The sequence below is a fragment of the Vulpes vulpes genome, chromosome 2 (genome assembly GCF_048418805.1).
Source record: "Vulpes vulpes isolate BD-2025 chromosome 2, VulVul3, whole genome shotgun sequence".
NCBI lineage: Eukaryota > Metazoa > Chordata > Mammalia > Carnivora > Canidae > Vulpes > Vulpes vulpes.
In genome coordinates, this window is record NC_132781.1 from 154,480,194 (window position 1) to 154,506,029 (window position 25,836).

The window sequence follows — 25,836 nt, forward strand, 5'->3', positions numbered from 1 at the left end:
TGTGGGCAGGACCAGTTACATAATTGGGGGGGGGGGGGGTGCCCAGCGCAAAATGAAAATGCAGGCCCTTTGTTCGAAAAGTCAGGATAATTTTGTGGCAGTGAGGGCAGAGCATGAGAGTGAGCAGGGGGCACTTCTGCAAGCGGGACGCTGTACAACCGCACGGGTCACGGGCCCGGGAAGCCAGCCCTGCCAATGGGACAGGCTAGGGCAGCTCAAACCCAGCTCAGGTGGCCACCGCCTCTCCCCAGGGCCGCAGCTGGGATCACGACTGCTGAGCCCTGCCACTCGGTGGCCACTGGAAGCAGCATAAAAGACCAACTGTTCTCCACCTCGTTATGCCCCGTTTTTATCTCATGCCATGCATACAGCACATAGTTGATTTCTTTCCGCAAAGGGCTGCGCTTTTTTTCTTTTCCAAGGGCGACGCTGGAAAGCCATGTGGCTTTTATTGCTGGCAGGAATGTCTGAGGCGTTCCTTTACCACCACATGAAATGGAGCCGTAATCTTCATCTGCGTAAGGCCAAAGCCCCCGGTCTCCTCCGAGCCATCAGCCTCTGAGATTAATTAGGGCTTCACAAGGACTGACTGTCATTAGGATCTTTTTGGGGAGGTGGAAAATCCCTAATGGGACTGGCTGGGCTGGGGAGCCACTGGGTGGGCGGTGGGGTGAGCAGGGCCCGCCACGGAGAGGAAGGCACCTTGGACCAGAGTCAAGGGTAAGTGGTGGGAGGGGGTTCCAGACTCTGCCCCTGGCCTAGGCTGTGACTCTGAACTAGACCCTTTCCTTCCCTGGGCCTCAGCTCTGCCGCCTGACAAATGGGAGATTTGGAAATGAAATCGCAGAGTCCAGTTGAGGGGCATCATCTGACATTATAAAATTCTGAATCCTGCCCACAATTCTCATGCCAGGATTCTAATTCTTTTCCACGACCATAACTTCAAGCATCGGACTCTGGTCGATGAGAACAGAGTGTGGGGCCAGGCTGCCTGGTTGGAATCCCAGCTCCTAGCTGCCCAGCTGAGTGACCTTGGGCAGGTTTACGTCTTCCCTTCTCTCATCTATAAAATGTGGATGATGACTGGATGTCCCCGATAAGAGTACTGGGAGGCACAAATGAGCAGAAAGTGTGGGATCATGCCCGGCATGCCCATGCCGGAAGAGCTTAACTGTTGTTGTCAGTAATGGTTAGCAGAGCTCAAGATTCTAATCCCGTGGTTCCAATTCAATTCCAAAATTTGGTTTCTGACTGGCTCCCATTCTTGCCATCTGATTAAGGTTTGGAGACATTTTGAACCTGAAAATCCTCCCGTCTTTCCTCCGTCATAGGGAGTACAAGAGATGACAGCCACTCAGAGGAGCTCTTTCCCTGCCTGACTGCCAGAGCTGAAGCCCCATCCTGGGCTGGGTAAAGAGTATGCCCTTCCCAGAACACTCCTGGGCTCTGAGTTACCCAGGTCAACCTCTTACCAGACTCTGTTCCCCACCCCACCCCCACCCCGCACCCCATGGAGAATCCTCTGGTTTGATGACTCTGCCAGCAGGGAGCTCTGCACCCACTCATTGACAAGGATCGAGAGTCTAAGGCGCTCTGACCAGCCAGCTGAGCAGAGATAGAGTCTGGACCAAGAAGCGCTGTTGAAAGAAGGGCCCTCTGGCTCTCGGGCCCAGGGTGGGCAGCTCTTCACTCCCTGAGCCTCAACTTCCCCATCTGTAAAATGGAGACTATAAAATACCCTGCAGAGGCATCGTGAGGGTTAGCAATAATCAAGGTAAAACTCCCAGCACGCAGGATTCCAACTAAGTAGGGCAATTATTAGTCATACACCCAAGGGCTTTACCAGAATTATTTCCCTGTTTCACAGATGACCAAAGCGAGGGCAGTAGGAAGACCAGACCCCTTGACTGGAGCCAACACCAGAGCCCACGTCCCCTGCTACTGATGGGGCCTCCCTCCCCTCACCTGGACAGGCTCATGCTGAGACCATCTCTCTCCATCTTTCCCTCTTGTCTCTCTAATTCCTCAAGCTGAGTGCCCTCTCAGGAGGACCTACAGGGGAGTTGGGGTTGGAAGGGCCTGCTGGTTCCACACCTATGGCTGTTTCCCTATGGCTATTCCAACACCACGGTGATAGTTAACGCTTATCAAGTGCTTCCAATATCTATATGCCGGCTCTTCCCAGTATTTTATTCAACCAGCGAGGGGGTGCATAATCAGGTGGTGCCTCTGATCCCCAAATTCTGAGTCAGAGCAGACTTTTCACCCCACTCTGATTCTCCCTAACCCAGAAAATATTGCGCAATGTTTCTCTTTGTTTAAATGGGCATGACACCTACCCCACACCATTACTGGAGTGGAATGAAAGCAAGTACTTGCAGCCCAAACACAGGGGCCTGGGCACGGTAATCCCTCAGCCATCCACGCTATTGCCTTTTCCCCTCTTCCCCGCCCCTGCCAGGGGACCATGGCTCAGGGGGGTGCCAAAGTGACACAGGCAGTCAGTGGCAGAGCCAGTAGCTGCGTCCTAACCACAGGGCTCTCTCCAGCTCCCTCTCCCTCCCCTCACAGTCTGGCCCTTTCCAAAAAAAAAAAAAAAAAAAAAAGCCACCCTGTAATTTGAGAAGCACACTTGTCCTTCTGCACATTAGGGAGCCTTCCAGAGAGCCTGCCCAGAAAGAATTCTCTGGGGTAAGGGCCCCCAACCCTGCCAGCAACAATCCGTTGACCATATTATTGTTGTTTTTCATGACCCTTTCTCACTGATTTTTATGTGTGTGTATAATAATATATATGCATAAACATACATATTTGAAATTGGGATGCAGGCAAGTCTTGGTTTAACTAGCAGTATTTTCTTTCTTTTTCTTTCACATGGAACAGTGATGGCATTTTAGATGTGGTGAAATGCAATGCTCCTCCCCTCCTAGAGGGAGTCTTTAATCCTCTGGATTGTGAAATGGAGCGATGAGAACCACCTCCATTCACTGAAGGGGAAACCAAGGCTCGCTGAGGGACAGAAGTGTCCTACCTTAAGTTCCAGGCCACCAGGAAGGAGGGCTTCACCAGAGCGGGAATGTCGATGCCAGGCTGGGAGAAATCATTAACGTCTAGAAGACAGTCCTCTGCTAGTAACAGGACTGGGGCACCTATGAGACTTGGGAACGCAAGCCTCCTTGGGGACAGGGAGGTGGCTAGCAGTGTCAGCTGAGACCCAGTTCCTAGTCAAGAGAATGTCTGCCTACAGGGGGATAGGGAGTAGGGGCCAGTGAGTTTCCAGAGTGAGGGTCTAAGAGCTCAGGGGAAAGAAGGTGAGTCTTAACTCAGGCAGCCCTGTGAAGGTTGTTGGAAAAACCCTCCTGCAAGTCTCCTCTGCCTGGAAGCAGGTCAGAGACATTCCTTACCTCCCCCAGGCAGCCCCTAGGCGAACCAAGGTGTGGGGGAGCAAGGGACAGGATAGCCATGGACTAGGCTCCGAGTCCTGACAAGCTCTGAACATAAGAACTGGATATTTCACCAATGGGAAATGTGAGGCCCCCAAAGAGGAAGAGACTTGCCAAAGGCCCCCAATAAGGGGCAATCAGGCCTTATTTTTTCAGTGTGATAACAGTGACAGCTTGCATGGATGGAGCACCCCCTATGTGCCAGGCCTGTGCTAAGCACCTTACACACGTTTCTGTAAGGAGGCCACTATCAGCCCTGCTTTACAGATGAAATAGATAAGGGTCAGAGAACGTTTAGGCAATTTTACCTAGATCACGGTAGGTGGTGGGAGAAGACAAACTGAAGCCGCGGGACTGCAGGCCCAGGCCCCTTCCACAGTCCCTTCTGAACATCTTAGAAGATTTTCCATATCAGGTCTGTCCAGCGTCGTGGCACCCTTGGGGGATCCTCACCCTCCCCTGCTACTAGACTCTCGAGAAATTAGACCTGCCCTTGTAAGCTCTCTGGCTTGTGGGGAGACACATGCAGGCACCTCGTTACCACCAACGCCTTTATAGTGCACTCCTAGACACTCTCAGGTGGCCGGAGGAGGGTGCCCTGATGCAGGGTCATTTTGATGCCATGAATCCCACTCCCAAGGTCAAAGGATGCTGGTGGGAGGAGTGGCCCCCAGATCCTGAGTTCTGTGGGCTTCAGGTTTGCCACCCCCCCCCAACTCTGGGCTAAGGTAGGCCCAGACCTCCTGGCTTCCCCACCCTGCTGCAGACAATCTGGGGTGCTCCTATGTGGAGTCCTTCAAGAGAAAGCAGGAGACTTGTACACCAGTCCACTCACTGGAAGAGGGAAAGGAGGTGGCTAGCCATACAAAATGGGGAAGGGGGAGGGTATCCACTTGTCCCATGTGCGGGAGTGGGAGCTGTCCAACTGTCTCTGGAAACAGTACAAAGAGAAACAGAGAGAGGGGCGACTGTAGATCTCTGTTGGTCAGGGATGGGGAGGAGGTAGATTAGCCACAGGGAAAAACTGGGAATGAGCCGGCCCCTTCTTCTGCGTGTCTTCCTCACCCTCTGGCCCCTCAGAGTGGGGCAGGAGAGGACTCATTTCAGGCAGGGAGAATGTTCTGCAGGTGGGAGGGCACAGGGACTGTGGGGTCCCAGATAGGCCCAGTCAGTAGGCATCTGTGCCCATCAGAGGCAGGCAGGGCGCAGGGAAGCCTCCGGTCGGACACAGAGCCTGGCCGCAAAGACGGTGAGGAATCGTAGGGACATCTGTCCAGAAAGGGCAGCTCATAGGAGGCGGGCCGCTGGGCCGGGCAGGGGCGCAGCTGGCTCACATCTGTGGGCAGGGCGGGCCGGGCAACCCCGCGGCGGGCAGGGTGCAGGCGCCAACTAGCGGTGGCTCCCGGAACTGCTCCCGGGCCCGCGGGCCCCCGGCGACCTCAGGCTGGAGACCCAAGCGTCCCCGGGTTCCCGCGCCCACGCGCAGCGAGCACCCTCCCGAGGGCTGCAGGCAGCCGGGTCCTCGGCCAGGTGCTGAGACCCACAGGAACCGCCTTTTCAGGATGTCCGTTTGCGAAGCCGCCGTAAAATGAGGGAGAAATCAGGCGGAGGGACAAGGAAGGGCACGGGTGCAAACCGAAACCACTAGACGCAACGAATTTACAAACCCCAGACGCAGCGGGTCCTGGCCCCACGGCCGCTCCCGGGCCACACGCGTCGCCCGCCCGCCCGCCCCGGCCCTGGGCCCTAACTGGCCACGACTTGCAAGGCCTTTTGACGGGAAGCTCCCAGAGGTTGGGGGCGCCTAAGCTCGGTCCCTCGCTTTCTTCTGGTTCTGCCGCTACTGCCCGCGCTCCCGGGAGCGCGAGGCCCTTGGCCCAGGGGCCCTGCAGCCCCGAGACGCGGGCTCGCCAAGATCCCGGGAGGGTCCCTCGCGGTCCCCGCCAACGAACGGCCCCGGGGGCTGACGCGAGGCTACGGCAGAGGCAGGGACCAGCTCTCCAGGTGGCCGAGGCTGGGCCAAAGCCTGCCCGCCCTGGAGCGCACGCGGGGCTTGACTTCGTTCCGCAACGACTTAAGCGGCGCGCCCGGGCCGGGGTCAGATCCGGGGCGCGATCCTGCGGCCCCCTCGGATCCTGTGCTCCTTCGCGTCCGAGCCCTGGAATTCGTGGGGTTGCACCTGCCGAGCCGGGAACAGCGGGTACTCGGCTCAGCCTCCACGGCGGCGGCGGGAGAGCCGGCGCGCGGTCCGTTGGTTCGTTCGCTCCCCAGGCTCCAGGGAGCCCGCGTGGGGCGACGAGTCCGAAGGCCTGGGGGCTCGATCTTTGCAGTTCCCCTCCGCGCCGTGGCCTTTCCCTAGGCCTGACCCTGTGGCCTGCGCGGCGGGAGAGGCCGGGACTGTTCGCCGGGAAGCCCTGGGAGGCGCTGGGCCGCGCGGGCGCGGGGGGAGCGTTGGCGCCTCCGCAGAGCAGCCGCGCGCCCGCGGCCGGAGCACGGCGCCCGGGAGGGCGGGGCGCAGGCCCTCGTGGGGCCCGTCTGCACCCACGCGGTGGAGGAGAGCCGCCTCCTCCCGACGCCCGGCCCGTGGCTGCGCGGCCCGACCCGCGTTCTCCGCACGCCTGTCCTCCTGCCTGGGCCGCGTCCCCTTGCTCGACGCAGGGCCGTGGCTCCGCGCGCCGGGCCACGATTGGGGGCAAACACGCCCGTTTGCAGGCCCCGCCGTGCGTCAGGCTCACAGGCCGCCGCCGCCGCAACGAAGTACGACGAAGCGAGGCCTGCCCGGTCCTGAGAGCTGTTTTGCGGGGAGAGCGGAGAGGCACCGCGCTTGTCACCCCCGAGGCCGGGCCCAAAGCCGCCGTGGGCCGGGAGCGGGAAGCGGCTGGTGGTCGTGGAGTCTCGTGTGCGGCGGGAGCGCTTGGGCCAAAATAATTCGTGGGACCGCGCAGGGCGGGGGGCGCGGGGGACGGTGGAAAACCTCCACGGGGCCGCTCCCCGCTCCGTGCCACCGGCCTTGGAGGCTCCCCCCGGGGTCCCCGAGCTCAGGGCGCGGGCAGCAGAGGCCGAGGGAGCTGCAGGCGGGGAAGGCCGGGCTGGGCTGCAGGGAAGGGGCGCGACGAGGGGAGCGGCGGCCCCCGCGTGGGGGAGCCCTCCGCAGGCCTGGGACCGGCGGCCAGGGAGCCCCCCGCAGGCCTGGGCGGCTCAGCCGAATCGTCAGCGTCGGCCCGCGCCCCCGAACTTTCGAGGAGCCCCGGGCTCACGCGCAGGGCCCCGCTCGGGCGTCCTCCCGGGGCGGGGCCTGCCGCCCCACCCCTCTGGGCGGCCCCGGCGGTCCCCGTTCCTCCCCCCGAGCGCGGCCGAGGTGCCGGCGAGGGGGGCTCCGATTGGCTGCGCGACGCGTCGCTCGGGCCGGCCCCGCCCCCCGGGCCCCGGGGTACTAACCCCGCGCGGCGCGGCGCGGCGCCGCCACTTGATCCTCGAGGGTTCGCCGTGGGGCTGCGGCCGCGCGGTCTGCGGGGCGGCTGCGCGCGGGCTGCGGGGGCGGCGGCGGCGGCGGCGGCGGCGGCGGCACAGCGCGCAGGGGCCCCGCCGCGGCCGAGACCCTCGTCCCTCCGCGCGGGCCGCGGGCGCAGGATGCGGGGCTAGCGGGCCGGGCTGCGCGCGGCGTCGGGGCGGCGAGGCCTCGCTGCGGGCGGGCCCCGGCGGGGCGTCCCCGGGCGCCGCCCCCTCGCCGCGAGGCCCGGGCCCGGCCGCTTCTGCTTTCCCGCCGCGCCGGCCGCCCCGGGAGCCGCCCGCCGCCGCCGCCCGCCCGCCCGGCGCGCTGACGGCCGCTGGTATGCGTATTCCCGTAGACCCGAGCACCAGCCGCCGCTTCACACCTCCCTCCACGGCCTTCCCCTGCGGCGGCGGCGGCGGCGGCAAGATGGGCGAGAACAGCGGCGCGCTGAGCGCGCAGGCGGCCGTGGGGCCGGGAGGGCGCGCCCGGCCGGAGGTGCGCTCGATGGTGGACGTGCTGGCGGACCACGCGGGCGAGCTCGTGCGCACCGACAGCCCCAACTTCCTCTGCTCCGTGCTGCCCTCGCACTGGCGCTGCAACAAGACGCTGCCCGTCGCCTTCAAGGTGAGTGCGGGGCCCCGGGGTCGGCGGGCCCCGGCGCGGGGAGGGAGGGGGCGACCCTGGCGTCCCTCCCGCTGCCCCGGGCGCGCAGCGCTGCCAGGGGCTCGCCCCTCCGCGGCCGGGAGCCCAGCCGAGGCACGTTGATGGCGAGGCGGGCGGCCCGGGCTCCGCGCCTCCGGCTCCGCATCCCCCGACACAGCCCGGCGGGCAGAGGGGCGGGCGGAAGAGCCGGGGCGCAGGGCGAGGACGCGGGCGGCGGGTGCGCAGGGTGCGCAGGGTGCATGGCCCCCCCGCCGGCACCCCTCCTCCGGCACCGCTTCAGAGACACTTCCTGCTCACGCCCGCAGCCGCTGGCTTCTGAAATTTTACACCGGGCGAGTCTAGGGCTTGGGGGGGGGGGGGGTGCACCGGACCCTGAACGTTTGCAGCGGGAATCCCGAACGTCGGGCACAAGTCGGGGGGGCGCTCCCACCCCTGGCAGCCCCCAGCCATTCAGAGGATCTTTTTCTCTCTGCTAGGGAGTAGGCGACTGTTTCATTTTCATTTTTTTAAGGGGGCAGCGAGATGAAACGAAAACGCCTTGGTTTTCCCCTAAACCTCTCACAGCTGCCGTGAGAAAGGGCAGGGCAGGAAGGGCCAGCGGCTGGGGGTGGCGGGTGCCCGAGGTGGCTGGAAACAGCGGCTTCTGGCAGCTGAGGCCATCCTTGCTCCCCCATTAAGATGACTCCCAAATTGGAAAAGAAAAAAAAAAAAAAAGGATGAGTGGCTCTTGGAGGTCTCCGGGGTGACATCTTAAAATGCCAGTGGGGAAAATCTCCCCGGGAGGGGGGGAGGGGGAGGCCCGTGTGACTTTAATCCTCAGATCGGAGGTTTTACTGTCACTTGGAGCTTAAAAGGAATCTTTGAAATTAAAAGAAGACAGGATGTTGACAGGAAATCTGGCCTTTTTAATCAGACCCCAAACATTTTCTCCTTGAAATTTTTACCATCTGGATCCCTAGTCCCTGCACGCGGTGGCCACGTTTAAATGGCTGTGACTACATTTGCAGTGTGATTCCTTTTCAAAAGGCATCTGCTTCTGCGCGCTGCTTGGGGTGAGGGGTGGGGGAGACCGTATTAGGGGGGGGCATCTCCACCGCCATCCTGCAGTTCCCAGCAGGTGCATCCTCCTGCTATCGAAAGCCCCTCTCTCACTTTAAAGGGGGTTTTCTGTACAACGCCTCTCAAAACACTGGTTTGTTTTGCATTTTTGCATTTTCCCTGCATAACGAATTCAGGCTCTGCAGAGGCCAGCAGACTGGGCCCGCGCCGCATTTCAGGGCCAAATTTCATACCCCAAACGGCTCTTGCATTAATCGAGCGTGGGGAGCAGTCCCGTTATTATTGTTGTTGATATTATTTTTACTTAGAGACTTGGTTGCTAGGAGCACGTTGATTCCTCTTTTGCTCGGGCCGAAGGAAAAGAGGAAAACTGCACCCCGCACCACACTGATGAAGCTCGTTCACAGCTCCCGCTTAGATTCCCTGAAAGGATAGTTTCTCAGGGCATGGCTTCACCAGCTAATCTAGGATTTGGGAGTGGAAGGCAACGATTTTGGCTTCTTGTGTTTGTTCTCTGGGGGGAAGGTGTCCATTGCCCTTAAGCCTCTTCTCCGCTCTGCCTTTGAGAAATCCTGCAGTGCGCCTGGGACCTAGGGGAGCTGCGCGGCCCCTCCCTGCCTCTCCCTGGCCTCCCCTGCCGTTCTAAGCTGTTCCCCTGCCCCTGTGCCCTCAGGTGGTGGCGCTGGGAGATGTGCCCGATGGAACGGTGGTGACTGTGATGGCCGGCAATGATGAGAATTACTCTGCAGAACTGCGGAATGCCTCGGCAGTCATGAAGAACCAGGTGGCCAGGTTCAATGACCTCCGCTTCGTGGGCCGCAGTGGGCGAGGTGAGCGGCAGGGAGTCTGCGAACCCTAACGCCAGCAATGGCAAAGGTCGGGGAAGGAAGCTGAGAGCAAGCCCGGGGGGGTCCCAGTGGGAGCCCCAGAAACAGGTCCCTAGGCCTGGCTTGGTCTCAAACAGCCATTTGGAGCCCCATGGGGGAGTTACAGAGCTCTTTGAGGATATGCGTCCTTCGCCAGTAAAAGACAGCAGTTTGCTCCCAGTTTCTGGGGTTTACTGACTCTCGAAGCTGCCCATGTCACCCCTCTTTCCTGATGGAGTATTCTGGCCTCATAAAAGATGCTGGGGGGAGATCATGGATTAAAGAGCTCTAAAGGGGACCTCATAGGTCTTTTGTGGCAAGCGGGTTTAGTGGCTAGGCTGGCTTAGACAAATGGCTGGTCTGCGGGTGGGGGGGGGTGGCGGTTGGCACCCCAGCCACTCTCCTCCGCAGGGGGCTGGGATCTCCCGGAGCTTGAGCTTCAAGCTTCCAGGCCGCCTCTCCCCAGTTGCGGTCTCCCCGAGCCTGTTTCCCCGGCACCCTGAGCCTTAAGGTGGTTTAGAAGAGACAAGAATGCGGCGCAGGATGCCGAATGCTGGAAAGCACAGCCTGAAGGCTGCCATCCCCCGCCCCAGAACCAAGGCCAGTGCACCCCCTGCCTGTGTGTGAGCTGCCTCTGGCAGCACGAAGGAAGGCAGGACCAGCCGCCGCCGCTGTGGCTGCCGGCCCCGGGGCTCTTGAGTGGGAGGCTGCTGGGACCTGAAACCCATCATCACTTCTGGGTGGAGAAGTCCTAGAAAACCCTGCCCCAGCGAAATGGAGGTTTGAGGACTCACTGGCCCTTTAAGACTAGCCTGCTAAAAAGTGGGGAGTGCCCTTGCCCAGACCCAGCCTGCCCCTCCAGCTTTGTCAAGAAAGTAAGCTAGGTTCCCTCTGCCCCCAGTCTCCACAGAGGCGGAGGCAGCATTGTGCTTTTCATCACCAATAAACAAGACCTTCTCAAGGTTTTAGATTCCTCTGAGCCGCCAGCCCTGCTCAGAAACGGGCATCTGGGCACCATTTTTTCCTCTCCAACCGTTCAATGTATACATACAAATGTCAAACATATTTTGACTTTTCAGCATTAATTAAAACCAGGGCATTATTTGCATGTAATAACTGTTTACTTGTTACTTTTTATGAAACCGAAATAGTTTACATTCTTTCAAACATTTCCTGTTCCTGTTGGCTCCCTTCCCCACGCACAGATTTCTTTTCAAACGTTGCCCTTAACTGGTTGCAGGTTGATGGATGGAAAATGTTTGCTTTTATGAATTAAGCTTTCATTGCTGCTCCTAATTAGTCTCCAAGCCCCTTTTGTCATCCCCAATCTCTCAAGCCTTTTGCAGCTTAATCCCAGCTGCAGCCCTGAGTGGAGAACCACTGGCCACTGCTCCGGTGGCGGCTCACTGGGATTGCAGCTTGCCTTTGGGGCGGTGGCCAGGTGTGCAGGGCCTGGTGGCATGAGGATGCGAGGATGCGCAGGGGAGGCACAGGGAGGTCCCGCTGTAGCCAAAGCCCTGGTGAGGCAGGCAGAAGGGGGAGGCCCATGCCGGGAGCCCAGCAAGGTGTCAGGAGCATGGCACCTTACTCCTTGTCCTAGCAGGTGAGATCGAGAAAGAGAAGACACGGTGATTCCCTGAGTTACCAAGAGCATGGCTGGCCGGCTGGCCATTCTGCCTCAGAAAGTGATTTCTTTGTGGCATTTAGGCCCAGGGACCTGTACTCACCCTGCGGGGCCTGGGGGGAGACAGGTGGGTTTGCGGAACATCATTTAGCCGGTGCTCTTGAAGCAGGTGAGGCCGAGGCTGGGGTTGTGGCTCTGAGAGATGCAGGAGGCTGAGTTTACAAACCATTCTCACCACCCTTCTCCCATCAGTCTCACTGGTCCTGGGCCGGGGGCGGGGGGGGGGGGGGGACAGGAAGGGGCCCGAGTGGGAGTTCCAGTACCTGGGGAATTGACAAGACTTTCAGACCTCAGAGGCTCATGATATCCAACCGCCTGGGTGCCACAATCACCCCACCTGGATTTCAGCCCCAGCTCTGCCGCTGACTGGCTTGATGACATGGGGCAAATGGCTTGACCACTCTGTGCCTCAGTTTCCCCGTCTGTATACTAGAGACAATGATGACACCTCTCTGGTGAGATTTTATAAGGATTAAGGAAATTGGCACAGTGTATCACTTGGCTCATATCGAGGGTTGGATACACGTTACAGATTTTGTTACTTCAAATGCTTGCGAGTGGAAGAGATCTTTGAAGTCCCTTTGAGTGGTATAGTCACTGATTCTGTGATTATGGTGTGGTTTGGGCGGGGGTGGGGGAAACCCAGAAGGTGTGAATTGTTGAGTGGGAGAAGTGGAGGCGGGTAGCAGTGAGAAGGAGGGCTCCGGGGTCCTGTGGCATGCAGCAGCGCATCTGCTGTGCCCATGCTGCCCATCGGGAAAGTCCCACTGAGAGGACCCATCAGTGATTGACACAGACCACAGGGCATTTGAGGAGTTGGGACAGGTTGGAATTTGGGACCCAGAGCCTTTCCCTGGCCCTCCGACTTCTGCCAAGCCCGAGAAGCCAAGTAGGAACTCCTCTGTTTGTTTTCCTGACCTTTTAGTCCTTGATTCTGTCTTAGTTCTAGGAAGATAGGTTTCCATGGATGCATAGACACACCACCACCCCAGAGCCCTGATAAACCTGAAGGTGGACCCAAGAAAAGGGAGAGAAAGAAACCAAGTCACTGATGCCTCCTGCAGTGATTAGGGCTGAGGATCCCAGTCCACCAGACGCAGTGACCTTCTTCCAACAAATATTACATAACACACCCTTCATTGTCCTACAGTGAAACGTGTAGCTGATGGAACCTACCTACTTACCTGCAGTTTCAGAATCTATATAAGTCCATAGCTATAACGGAGAAAAAATGGGCAAGTGATTTATGATAAAATATCCATTTGAATGTGTAAATGTCGGACAAGGCTATGCTGAGGTGAGTGGGTGCTTGCAGAAGCCCTGGGACCACCACGGCAGACCGCCAGCCCACGGCACACGCAGCCCAGGACTCCAAGTCCTCTGCTGTCAATGACATGGTTTTCTGAGGTTGCGAACAATTCTGAACAAAATTTAAGAAAGAAAGGAAAGAAGAGGGAGGGAGGAAGGAAAGAAGGAAGGAAAGGAAAGGAGAAAGGAAAGGAAAGGAAAGGAAAGGAAAGGAAAGGAAAAGATGGATTATCTTCTGGAAAATTCAGTTGTTATGAAGTGTGCAAAAAACTTTGCTTTATTTCGTGTAAAACTGAGTTAGGTTCATGGCTCGGAGAATCTTTGTAACAAGTGTCGCACACACAGGAAGAATGACTACCTCAGTACCCTGTGCAGTGCCCTGATGGAGGAACGGATGGATGTAAGTGTCCATCCCCACCACCCCGCCACGTCCCCTCTCCAGGACCACATACCACAAATTCCCAAAATGTCCTCTAGGAGGCGGCCACAGGCCTAGGGGAAAATAAAAAAAGCCTGAGTTCCTGAACTGTCATTAGCTGGTTTAAAAGAAATGAGAGTAGGTGGAGAGAGATTTGGGATGAGACGTGTGGGTGCAGCTTACAAGCTTCTAGGTGGATGTTTAGAAAACCCAGAGGCCCGTGAAGCCCCTGTGATGGGGGTTTATGACACAAGAGCCCAGGCTGAGAGGGACAGGGACTTGCCCAAAGCCACACCACCGCCAGACCTGGCTGGATGTGTTGATTGGTCCAGAGCCCCGGGTCCCCCAAGATTGCCTGGGGTCGCTCAGGGCCCTGAGGGGAAGCCATTTCCAGACTAGGACTTCTGCCCTCCAGCCGAGGCCAGCCCTTGGACTAATGACTGGTTGCAAGTTTGCCTGAGGTTCCTGCGCAAAATCGTCCACCTTCTCGGTCATCTCTGCTTCCTGTGCTGAGACGGGGAGAGATGGAGAGATGGGTTTGCCACGAGGCAGAGAGAGAGAAGTGAGGGGCACTCGGGGAGACGGCTTTCCCGACCCCTTGTTGACCGGGGCCCCTGCCTCCCATGGCACCTGACACATGCCCCTCCCTTCCACTCCTGCTGCCAGGTCCCAGCCTCTCCCGTTTGTCCTCCTTCCTCCCTTCTCTCTTTGGGTACCTGGGAGGGGTGGTCCCGGGCTTGGAAAGTGAGAGGAAGCTGTTGAGGAGGGCTGGTGACCTACCTCAGGGGTAGCCTGTGGTTTGCTGCCTGGTGAGAGTGGGGGATTCTCACTCCCCAGGAGCAGATCTTTAATATGGGGTGGGGGTTTGGGCAGGCTCCAGCACATTCTAACCTTTCTAGCCCTACCTAGATAACTGTTGACCTGAATGACTCATTCATTGCCCCTCTATGAGTCTCAGTTTTCTCATCTGTAAAATGGAAACAGTCATCTCTCCCTTAATACATTTAACAAACATTTCTTGAGCACCTGCCATGTGCTGGATGCTGTTCTGGGGGCTGGAGACATAGCAGTGAAGAAGACAAAAGTTCTAGTGCCCAGGGAGGTTACCACCTAGTAGAAGGGGACAAGAGAAAATAAATAGATGAATTGCCAAAAGTAGTAAGCATCATGGGGAAGTTTGAGCAGGTAAGGTGGGAGCAGGAGGGTCTGACGCTTCAGATAGAGTTTCTTAACCTTTTTTTACCCCATGGGCCACTTGACAGTTTGAGAATAATGTGTTTTAAAGAATAAAATACAAAGGATTATAATGGAAACCAATTATAATAAAACATAGTTAGCAAAATGTCTAAAAAATTGGGATAAATGTGCTGCTTTATTAGGATATTAAATAATAAGATGTGGCAATGGGTCTGATGACGACCATGATTTTGAAGTTGTGACGAGCATAGAAGATATTTAGAGAAGTTTGCAACGTCTGTAATATGATATGTAAATATCTGTGACGTCTATTGGTGACAAGGTCACAGGGACTTCTGTAATACCTCTGTGGTTTGTTGCCCATGGTCATACTTGAGGGAGATGCTAAATTGCAGCTAGAGGTTAGACACAATACAGTCCTCTTTTTTTTCCTGTCCTTGTTCATGGGCCCACTTAATCCTAAAAAGGAGCTCCGCCAGATGCCAAGTTTAAAATGCTTGCTTTATTTTTTATTTATTATTTTTTATTTAAGTTCAATTTCCCAAATATAGTATACCACCCGGGGCTCATCCAATCAAGTGCCCTCCTTAGTGCCTATCACCCAGTTTTAGGTAAAGGGACCAGAGGGGGCCTCAGTGAGGTGGTGACTTTTCAGTGGAGACCTGAGGGAAATGAGGGAGACACAGGAGCACTTCAGTAATTGAGACCCATCTGGCCCAGCACCCTGCAGTGTCTAGGAGGTGATGGAAGCGGCAAAGGCCCAGGGACAGCCCACACACACACCCCTTGGGAAAGTGCCCAGCTGGCAGGGGAGGGAGGAATCCAGGACAAAAATGACCAGAGAGGGATGGGAAAGCAGATCCCAGGAAGGGGGATAGGTGGGCAGGGAGCCTGAGGCCATCTGCCTGGCATTTCCCTAGACCTTCTGCACTTTCGGTTTCCAGAAACCGTGGAAAGTGCCCCTGTGGTCTGGGTAAGGGGTTCGATTTCCTCTGACCCAGGACTCCAAGGACAGGTGCTGTGTGCATTTCCATCCCGGCCACCAGTGGGCTGGCTCAGGAAAATCCTTCCAGAAGGCCCCACTCTGCCCCAGTTTGAGTCACACCTCAATTTAAAACCACCCACTGGTGTCTCAGACGCCCTAGGGTTCCTTGGTGTGGCCCTGGGAGCCTGAGCTGGTTTACTTTGGTTCTGGACTCTCCTGTTTCTGAGACTCAAGTTTTCATTTGATCACAGTGAACCCGGCTGTGCAAAGAGGACCTCAAGCTACCGTCCCCCACTCTGAGTTTTCATCTCCTACTTGTGAAAGGGGGATGTCAAGACCACCCCGGCTGCCTTGGAGAGATGCCGGGAGCACAGGGCAGCACAGTGGTCCACACAGGTGGTCTCTCTCAATTGCCCACTCTGGGCCAGCCCTGGCAGACACAGGTGCACCAGGCCATGGGCCCTGCCCTTAGGGAGCCCCTGGATCCTAACTGGGTCCCACAGATAGGGATGCTCGGAGGCAGAGAAGGAGGAGGCCAAGCTTAGCATATCAGCGAAGCTCCTCCCACAGCCTCCCCAGTCTCACAGCCGGGGGCTTTGATGCGAACAGAGGGGAGGGCAGGAGAGGGAGGACGCCTACTTCAGTGAAGGTGATGGGAAAATTGGGTTGCCCTTTGAGGAAAAACTCTACCTTTCACCGCACCCACCAGTTAAACCCCCAGAAGAATCAAAGAATTGAAGGTAGGAGGTAGAGAGGACCCTGTTCACCGAAGGTCAGCTTTACCTGCTTGTCACATGGGGAAACGTGCCTAAACATAAAACAGTAGGAGAAATCACCCAACAAGAGGAAGAACTGAAAATGCAAAGCAGCTCGGTGTCAGAAGGCAAAACGTAAAGGCCACTGAACTGAGAAACTGGTCGCCACAAAGAGGTTAGGGAAAGTGTTAGCAGGTTATCACTGGGTGATTTCTAAAAGGCAAGAGGATGCTAATAAGGACCACGAAGCAATCATTTGTGTTGGGTTAGGACAGACAATAAGCCTATGAAAAGTTCCAGTCTCCGCACGCGCTGGCAGGGCGCGGATGGAGGCAGGAGCCAGTAGCGTCTCCCACCTCGACAGGCAGCCCTGCGCCGGGTGGGGGAGCCTCGCAGCGGTCACGGTGACTCTCCGGAGCATCCTCTCACTCGAGATCAATGTCCCTGAATACATCCCAACCCTCTGATGCGATGAAATCACTCACCGCTTCTTGGAACCCGTTCTAAGGCAATAAGCAGAGACGGAGACAAAGATTTTTTATAAACAAAAGGTCATTTTCGTTTTATTTTAAATGGTAAAAAAAAAAAATTATTATTTTAAAAGTTTTTCCTCTCTTAGGAATTTTGAATGGAGACTTTGGAGCCAAACGTCTATCTAAAAATAGAACAGAGTTCTGGAAATAACAGTTGCGTCTACAAATGAAATGTCGGCAGCTCCCCAGTCGGCCCTCTCTCAGCGCCCCCTCCGCTCAGCAGTGAGGAGGCCGCAGGGGGGCAGCCCCCCAGAGTAAGGGGGCAGAGAAGGAAAAGACGAGGCTTCTGTGCGTTGAAGCATTCTGCAGCCTTTAAAAATGAAGTTTATGAAGGATTTTTAATGACATCAGAAAGTGGTTATGATGTGAGGTTAAATGAAGAAAAACAAAATCTGAAGATGCGTATTTTGGTATCCTTGCCACTCTGTAAACACACATACCCACACAAAAGGGATTAGGGAAGGCAACTCCCGAACTTTCTCTGGCTAGTGGGACTGCGGGTGATTTTTCTGTGTTCCCCAAATTTTCTACAAAGGTCATAATTACTTTCAGGAAAAAAAATAACGTATTTTTGGAAAGATTTTATTTATTTGAGACAGAGAGAGCACAAGTTGGGGGGAGGGGCAGAGGGCGAGGGAGAAGCAGGCTCCCTGCTGAACAGGGAGCCCAATGCAGGGCTCAATCCCAGGACCCCGGGCTCATGACCAGAGCCAAAGGCAGATGCTTCACCCACTGAGCCACCCAGGTGGCCCCAAAATATGTATTTTTATACATATTTTAAAGATATACTTGAGATGCTCCACACCCCAAAATCATGAGGGTCTCTGGTTAGAAGGAATGGCACAAAGGTTGCGGGGAGCAGGAGGAAATAGCAGGGTGCCCAGAGCATGGGGTGGGGTTAGATGATAAAATTGGTGCAAGATCTCCTGAGACCTTGAATGCCAAGGCCAGCAATTAGAACTTCACCCTAGAATTAGAGCCCCTTTGCCCAGGTTCAAAGGAGAGAGATCTGTGCCTTCGGGAAGGGAGAACAGGGTGAAGTTAATTATGTTAATAGCTCCAGGTGCCAACCTTCTGCCTTTATCCTCCACTCTCCCCAGGGAAGAGTTTTACACTGACCATCACCGTGTTCACCAACCCCACCCAAGTGGCCACCTACCACCGAGCCATCAAGGTGACTGTGGATGGACCCCGGGAACCCAGACGTAAGTGCCAGAGTCCCTGATCCCCTGGGTGTGGGGGAGAAGAGTCCAGCGGGGGGCGGGAGGGGCAGCAGCCAGGGTCAGATAGATGGCACCGGGTCCCTGGAGTGCCCCTGTGGAGGATCCCAGTCCTGGGCTCTACCTCCCAACACACTGTGTACCTGCCCGCAAACCCTAAACCCTGGGTGCTTAGCCCTGGCCTGACCTCCTTCCCTGTGGGATGACTGCCCACGAAGGGGCGGGGCGCAGCTAAAGGAGTATGGATTTGCAATTTGCATCTGTTAAGGAAAGGAATAGGATGGAAAAAGCTTCAGATAGGGTATTTGTGAGGGGGGCGGGGTGGAGCCAGGTTTGTTCTGCTCCACCCCAGCTTCCTCTGCCAGTGGCTGAGGGAGGGAGCCATCAAAAACAGGAGCTGGTCTGGCTACGAGGCCAGATCCCCTCCTTGGAAACTTTCTTTGGATCTCAGTATATGACTTAAGTCACACAGAGCCCAGGCCATCTGACCCCAAAACCCATACTCAAGAATGCAGACTGGATTCTGCAAATGTTTATTGAGCACCTACTATGTGTAGGGAGTCCTGATGTGTGCAGTTTAGCATCAGAGAGAATTTGTGTTTAATTGCTTCTGTCTGCCAAAGGACCCAGAGTTTGCAGATTTAGATTAGAGGGGTGGGAGGGGCAGCTGCCACAGGGTGGGCCAGAGGCCTGTGTTCACCAAATGAATGAATGACTGTGCTTTCATGAATAAATGGAACTGAGAACCAGCTGGCCACCTTTGGACTGGCTGCTTTCTGGACCCTGCCCAGAGTGCTTGTCTGGAGCCCCCCACCCCTACTTGCAGCATGCTCAGTGTGGGGTACGGAGAGCTGCCCTGTCTTTCTCTTTGTGATAGTGGCCCTTTGCGTTTAGAAACCCTCTTGTGTTTATTATCTCATGGGATCCTTGTGACAGCGGAGCCAAAGGGTCACCCCAGTGCCAGTGAGAAGAGAATCCAGGCCAGGGGATGTTGAGAACCTGCCAGGGCCTCCCACGGTCTGCTGGGAGCTGCCTTGCCATCCAGAGACGGTCTTCAATTTCCATTCCAAGCTGGGTGGACTTGGGGCAGGAAGACAGAATGGAGACTTGAGCCTGGGAGGCTCAGAACAAGGCTTGGCTATGGCAGGGTGTCGTTAGTGAGGGCCACCCAGACCAGGTTCTGGGCTGGCCCCTTCCTTCTTGGGAATCAGCCCAGCCTGGCTCCCCATCTGTCCAGTTCCTGGGCCCACTCCAGTGTCTGGCCACATGGGAAGTCCTCCCTGCAGGCTCTCAGGGCCTCCTCCTCCAGCCCCCCTGAGCTCCCACGCATGGCCATCAGGCCCACAGGTGGGCATCTGCTCTGGCCAGATTCCTGTTGGGATTGGACTTGGATGGGTCCATGCCCCTGGCTTTGGGCTTCACAGCCCCAGATAGGTTGTATCTTCTTTTTAGCCTCCGTTTGTCATCTGTGAACTGGGTCAGTGATCCCAAGAGTCTCAAGGTGGTGATGGTTGGGAAGCCCTTGTGAACCGTAGGCCCCCATGGTGCAGAGAACAGATTCTGAGCCAGCCTGCCTGGTAGAGGGACCTTGGGCAAGTTGCTAGCCTCTCTGGGCCTCAGCCCCTCCTCCCGGAAGTGGGGTGATACCACCCACACTGCAGGCCTAGAGATCAGTGACAGCATGTGGATAGCATCTGGCTGTGGCAGAGGGAGGGTCCTGCTGAGTCACTGGATCCGTGGTGTTCTGTTATCCCCAGTACCTGGCCACTGCCATGCATTCCCACTGCCACCACCACCATTAGGGAATGGTGACCCTCTTTTGGTGACCCTCTCTGGTGACCCACGCGGATGCTGACAAACCCATGCTATGGCCATAGAGGTATAAAGGAGGTGATGTGCCACTCTGTTCTCCAGGGGCAGGATGGGGATGGACAGAAGCTACAGTCAGGCTCAGTGTGATGAGACAGCACTTAGGAACCAGTCCACAAAGCACCCAGTCCATGGAGGCATGTGAGCAGGGGGTCCTGGAGCTTGCTAGGAACGTTCCGAGGGCCCAGTAATGCCTGGAATCCCTCAGGGCCCTTTCTGTCCAGCCCTGCTCCTCCCAGAGCTGCCCACCTTCTCCTTCCCCCTGGAGTCCCTTGGGTGACAGTAGAGGCTCAGCCCTGGCTTTGGGCGCCCCCAGTTAGAATCCCTTGGCTGCTCTTCTCTCCTAGGGTCCCACGGACCTGAGATAGCCCTTCTGGGAGGGAAGCTGACAGAGGAAGGGGTGGCACAGGACAAGGCAACAGAGGCCAGAGGGAGACAAGGCAGCAAGAGGAAGGAGAAGGAGCTGGAGGCCAGGAAATAGGCTGGAGTCAGAGGCCGGGCTAGCCCTGGGACCTGAGGCAGACAGCACCCCTCTCTGGGCCTTGGCATGGGCCAGACCTGTGGCTTTAAAGCGACTTGTTCAAACATAATCTTAACAGCAGCTTATTTATAGAGAAGAGCAGCTGTGGGAGGGAGCAGTTCTCCAGCCTCCCATCCTGAGGACCTGCGTGTTCCTGCCCCTGCCCACCCAGCCCTCAGGTCAGGTCTGACCAGCATCCGGGCTTCTGACCTCAACCTGGCCTTCAGTCTGTGAGCTTGGTCAAATCGTCTTCCTTTCTTGGCCTCTGTTTCCCCTCCTAGAAGAGGGAAGGGACCAGCTCAGTGCTGTTGGTCACCGGGTGTCTCCTACATACCTGGTGCAGAGTCCCCGTTAACGGGTCCTCAGCCAGCCCAGGAGGAGACAGGCCAGGAGGCAGAGCCACTTGCCTGAGGGTGAGCTTCAGTACATCCCATGGGCTCTGGTCTGGGACTCAGGGAAGTGGAGGCCACTTAGAAGGGCCTTTCCTCCCTCACTGTGCTCATCTGTAAAATGGGGATGATATTAGCTAATAATTAGCCTCTGCTCTGGGGAGTTGTCTGAGCATTAAAGGAGCTTGCAGCTGCCCAGCCCACAGGAAGTACCCAAACCCTCATGGATTATCACAGGATTTCCTTTCTGGGCTCTTCTCCTGCTTTGTGACTCCCAGCCCCATGTGAGGGCTGAGCCTTCTGTGGGGTTGGGTGGGGTGGGAGTAGGGGCTGGTCCTGGGAGCCAAGGAGTGGGAGTCTGCAGATCCCTGAGGCCCAGCTGTGGGTTCTGTGGCTGGGTCGTTCCCCTCTGGTGCCCTGCAGAGCATGCCCGATCTGCAGCCAGGTGGCTGGCTGGGTTTGAAGGCTGGCTTGGTGGCTTCCTGCCTGTGTGGCCTTGGTTTCTGAGGTTCTCAATGCTGGTGTCCCTCATAGTCACCGGGGGCTGGTTTAAAAAGCAGGTGGCTGAGCAGAATCCAGGATTCAGGCAGGAGGCAGTCCAGTGCCTGGCAATTCTGGCATGGACCGTGGTTTAAGAACCGCTCGTCCCATCTTCCAAGCTTAGCAGGTGCTGGTACCTGAAAGCGTAGGACCCAAGTTCTTAATCCTGCCTGGGGCAGAGGGGGGCGGTTCTGGCATCTTGCCTGTGGGCCCTTTCTTCCCAAAAATGCACACGGAATGATTTCAACAAATATTTCCCTGGGCACCTTTCAGGTGTCTGGCACTGTTCTAGAAGCTGAGGATGCCACAGTGAATCCAATAGACAGGCTCCATCCCTTTCAGGTCTTACATGCTAGCAGTGGGGAAAGATGGTAAATAGTTCTCTTGTCACCGTGGCCCACACTGCCCTCCCTGATCTGTGCTCCTTAGCCCTGCCTTCTTCTCTGACATCTTCCTCCTCACTCACCCCACTCTGGCCACACCGGCCTCCTGGCTGGTCCTCGAACTGGGCGGCCACGTCCCTGCCGCGGGGCCTCTGCACTGCTATTCTCTCTCTCTGGAACATCCTCCCCAGACACCTCTAGAATCACGGCTGACTCTTTTCCACCCCGAATGAAGTCTTTACCCTAACTTCTCAGTGAGCCGCCTGCCCTGACATGCTGCTTCAGATCACACACTCACCCACCGCCACCCATACTTACCAGCCTGGATTTTGCTTGGAGCCCTGGTTACTTTCCAAGATGCTATAGAGTTCATGCATTTATTTCATTTATTTCTCATCTCTCCTCACCAGTGTCTGTGTTCCATGGGGCAGAGGTTCTCTCCTCTGCTTTGCTAGGCACTGGCCTAGAGCCCGAAATGCAGATGTGAGCACTTAGGAGGTGCTCAAGTAAATGTTTGTTGAGTAAATGAAGTAAACAAATGATTAGCTGATTTAATTTCAGGTAGTGAGAAGTCTTTTTTTTTTTAAGATTTTATTTATTTATTCAAGAGAGACACAGAGAGAGAGGCAGAGACACAGGCAGAGCGAGAAGCAAGCTCCCTGCAGGGAGCCCAATGCGGGACTCAATTCTAGAACCCTGGATCACGACCTGAGCCAAAGCCAGACGCTCAATCCCTGAGCCACCCAAGTGCCCCGGTAGCGAGAAGTCTTAATGAAGAAAAACAGAGCTGGGTGAAGGGGTAGGGAGTACAGGGATAGCACGTGGGCAGGGAGTGGATCCAGGGGGGCCGGTTGAAGAGGTGACATTTGGCCAGAGAGGTCTGAAGGAAGTAAGCACAGAGCCACTGTGGCTGCTGGGGGCCCCCAGATAGCATGGGCAGGAGAAGTGACCCTAAGCCTGTCTCTGGACCTTCAAGGGTCCTCAAGGTGCCACAGTTTCGCTCTCAGCTCCAGGTACGGGGAGGCAGAGGGGTGCCTGGGTTGAGGAGAGGCAACTGCTCCTGGCCCCTGGCTCCCAGGATCCCCTAGATTCCCCAGGGGAGTGCACCCAGCAGGAGGGAAGGGGTTAACCTCAGACCTCCCGGCTTCCCCTAATCAACCCCAGGCCGCTGGAAGCCCCACTTGCAGCCCTGGGAGGGAGCAGCTTGCCTCCCTGCCCGCTGGCCCCCCGCCAGCCCATTTCCCTGCCCAGCCACCGACCAGCTTTCATCTGCTCACAGGGGGCCGATTCAAGGCAGACCACCCGGGGCCCAGCACCCGCCTGCGATTCCGCGCGCGGTTGTTAAGAGTCGGGTGTAAATCTCCTGACAGGCCACAGAGCGGGCCTTGGGCCCGGGTGCCCCACCCCGTGGCTGGGCGGACAGTGGCGGCTGTGTCTGGGCTGTGACCGCACCAGGGCTGGGCCAGGCAGCCGAGGAGGCAGCCGAGTGGCTTCAGATGGGTGAAGGCCCCGTCACTGGGGCCCACATTGTTCCCGGCAGCTGATGCTGTTCCTGAGCCCTGCCCAGCTCGGCTTCTCTCTGGCCCCTGGCCCCTGACCCCTGGCCCCCGTGGCCTCCTTTCTCCCACCAGCTGAGGCAGAATGATGAGCTGGCCTCTGGCCAGTGGAGCCTCACCGCCCGTCAACACAGCACTCCCCTCTTGGAGGTCTCAGGAGGCCAAGACCTTAGCTGTCACGCTTCATGCAAGGTGCTGACCATTTCCAGGTGTGACCTTGACCCCGTGCCTCCACTTTGCCATCTGTAAAATGGGGACAACAGTAGCAGCCTCACAGAGGGCTGTGGCCCTTGTAGGTGACATGCGTGGCCCACCTAGCACAGTGCGTGGCCCATCGTCGATGCCCACAGAAGTGGTCGCACTCTCATCATGGGGGCCTGCGTTGGGCCAGCGTGAAGGCAGGGCGATGGCTCCGACCGTTTCCCCAGAAGTACCAGGTGCCTGGTAGGTGCGGGGTCCCCATGCTGGCCCAGCTGGTGGTGATGAAGGATGCCCTGGGACTGCGGATAAGGGAGCCCCCAGCCCAGAACCTAGCCCTGTCCTCTGCCACCAGCACTGCGTGACCCTGGGTGAATCAGCGGTCTGGCTGGGCCCCAGTGTTCATTCCCCTCCTTCTGACCCTTCTCCTACATCTGCGAGGCTGGGCACCCCCACTTTGTAGACACATTAAGGAAGAACTGCAGAGCCCAGGACGCCTTCCCTGAGGCTCCAGGCCAGACTGCTGGTTTCATTCCTGCAGCCTGTTCCCGCCCTTGGGAGTTAGATTGTGATCTCCATTTTACAGATGAGACAGCTGAAGCCCCAGGGGAGAAAGGGACCTGCCCCCCATCACCAGTCAGGGAGAGCTGTCTCCTACAGGCCTGGGCCACTGGGACCTGCCCTCCCACAAATGGGGGTCGCAGCTCTAAGGAAGACAGTGTTGCAGGGGCTGTCAGTGACCTGAGCCCAGCTACTGGAGGCTGACAGGTCGCCTGAGCCAGGTGTGGCAGGCCGAGGTGGGGCCTTACCCAGGTGGCCCCCATCCTCCCAGCAAAGTGCCTTACCTTTAGACCCTTGGGGGGTCTGTCCTGCAGCTCATCTTCACCTGGGGGGGCTAGACCGTGTAAAAACCACATTACAGGAGTAGCAGCTGAGGCCCAGAGGGGGAGAGGGACTTGTAGGTTAGAGCAAAGTGAGGCTCTAGCTTCGGAGCAGGGCAGAGCTTCTGGTGGGTCCACCGAGACCCTCTCCTCCCCAGGCCCACCCTCCTGGGCCCACAGAGAGCCAGTCTGGGCCCTGAGCCTGGGCCGGGCCCTAACACCCTTGTCTGAGGCCCCCTGATGATCAAAACCCAGGCCCCTTTCTTGCAGGAAGGCCTCCAGGAAGAGAAGGTGGCCTCAAGCTGTCTGTGTGACCTCAAGCATGTCATTGACCCATAGCCAGCCTCTGTTTCTTCACCTGTAAAATAGGGACAGTGGGGACGGTGCAGGGTGAAGCCAGGCGGGCATGTCAGTGACGACACAGACGCTGGAGCGGAAGAAGCTTTCAGCAAGCTAAGCTTTGGCTGCAGCTCTTATTCTGTGCTCGGCTAGTGCTCCTACTGCTCGGAGCCTGCAGGGTGCTGCCGGGTGGGCTGGGCACGGAGACAGCGGGTCTGCCTGAAGGGGAGGAGGGGCTCTGGGCTGAGCCCGAAAGGACCGGGAAGCCTCCTGACAGGGGCTGCGCTGGAGCTGAGCTGGGGCTCTGAAGTGTGAGAGGCGGAGAGTGCTTGAGAAAGGCCGAGAACAGCAGCAGCAAGAGGAGGCGGGTGGTAGGGGGTGAACCCTGCGTGAGCAGCCCTGCCTTCTTTCCTTCTGGAGGCCCTCCTACGGCCAGAGGCTGAGCTTTGTAATCTTATGCCAGAGACTTTCAAAGCTAGACGGGCCTCAGGGAGCAAGCGGCACAGCGGGGAAACTGAGGCACAACGTGACAGGGCCGGGCCCCAGGTGACCGAGTAAGCGAGGCCAGCGCGCCCCACCCAGCTCCCATGGTGGGTGGCCAAATGAAAGAGGTCTATTCTGTAGGCCCATCTATCCTCAGGCACAGGAAGTTCCGTTCTGCTCCAAATGTGACGGCCGGGGCCCTGTGGCTCCAAGACTCTCTGGCGCCCGGGCCACGCGGAGCCACCTCAGCCTCCCCTCGCCCCTCCCTGGCAGCGGCTCCGGAGTCCCGCGGCAGCAAGGAGGCGACTCCCCAAGTACTGTTAGAACTGCCCTGCTCCAGTGTGGCCCTGGCGAAGGCAGAGAGCAGCAGATGGGGAGCGCGTGCTCTCGGGCCTGACCGCCTGGTGTCCGTCCCAGGCCAAGCACGTAGCGTCGGTCCCCTCTAGAAGCCTCAGTAGTCCCACCTGTACAGTGGGAGCAAAACGGAAAGTGTCAGGAGAGAGAACATGCACAGGACTTGGCCTCAGGGGTCTGCCTGCCAGTGCAGGCTCCCCCCCCACCCCACCCCCACCACCCTGGCTCTGTGTCCCAGACTCAACCATTGTGGCCTCGGCTTCGGGTGAGGATGCTAATCCTGCCCTCTTCCTTGTGAGCCTGCGTAGAAGTGACAGTCAAGATAGCAGCGACCCATGTAGATGGAGCGCATTCCTAGACCTTGTTTGGCCAGGACAGGGATGCTGCGGCTTGGCGGGGGCAGGGGGGTGGAGGGGAGTGTGACTCGAGTGAGGCCACCAGGCTGCACAAGTGGCAGGCCCATCCTTGAGCCCAGGCTGCTGTGAACTCTGCCCTCCTTCCGCTGGGCTGCAGGAGTAACCGTAAACACCTCGTACACAGTGTGACTCAGAAACAGGACTTCGTTCCGCGGTGACGATAATTACAAGGCCTGACGTTCTGCACCAGTTTTTGTGTGGGCCCCATTGGCTCACTTCAAACTTGTGGTTGACCGAGGCACCCAGAATCTTTGCACCCAGCTGCTGTCAGGTCAGGCTGCAGC

The 25,836-nt window shown here is 57.4% G+C and overlaps 1 protein-coding gene across 1 annotated transcript in view; it reads left to right on the forward strand.

Moving 5' to 3' along the window:
* RUNX3 (RUNX family transcription factor 3) overlaps positions 1 to 25,836 on the forward strand; it is a 60,000-nt gene that overhangs the window by 23,714 nt on the left and 10,450 nt on the right. The window contains exons 2-4 of the mRNA XM_026012534.2: positions 7,292 to 7,560; positions 9,332 to 9,488; positions 17,505 to 17,609. Coding sequence (XP_025868319.2) covers positions 7,292 to 7,560; positions 9,332 to 9,488; positions 17,505 to 17,609 — 531 coding nt within the window. The remainder of the gene's footprint in view (positions 1 to 7,291; positions 7,561 to 9,331; positions 9,489 to 17,504; positions 17,610 to 25,836) is intronic.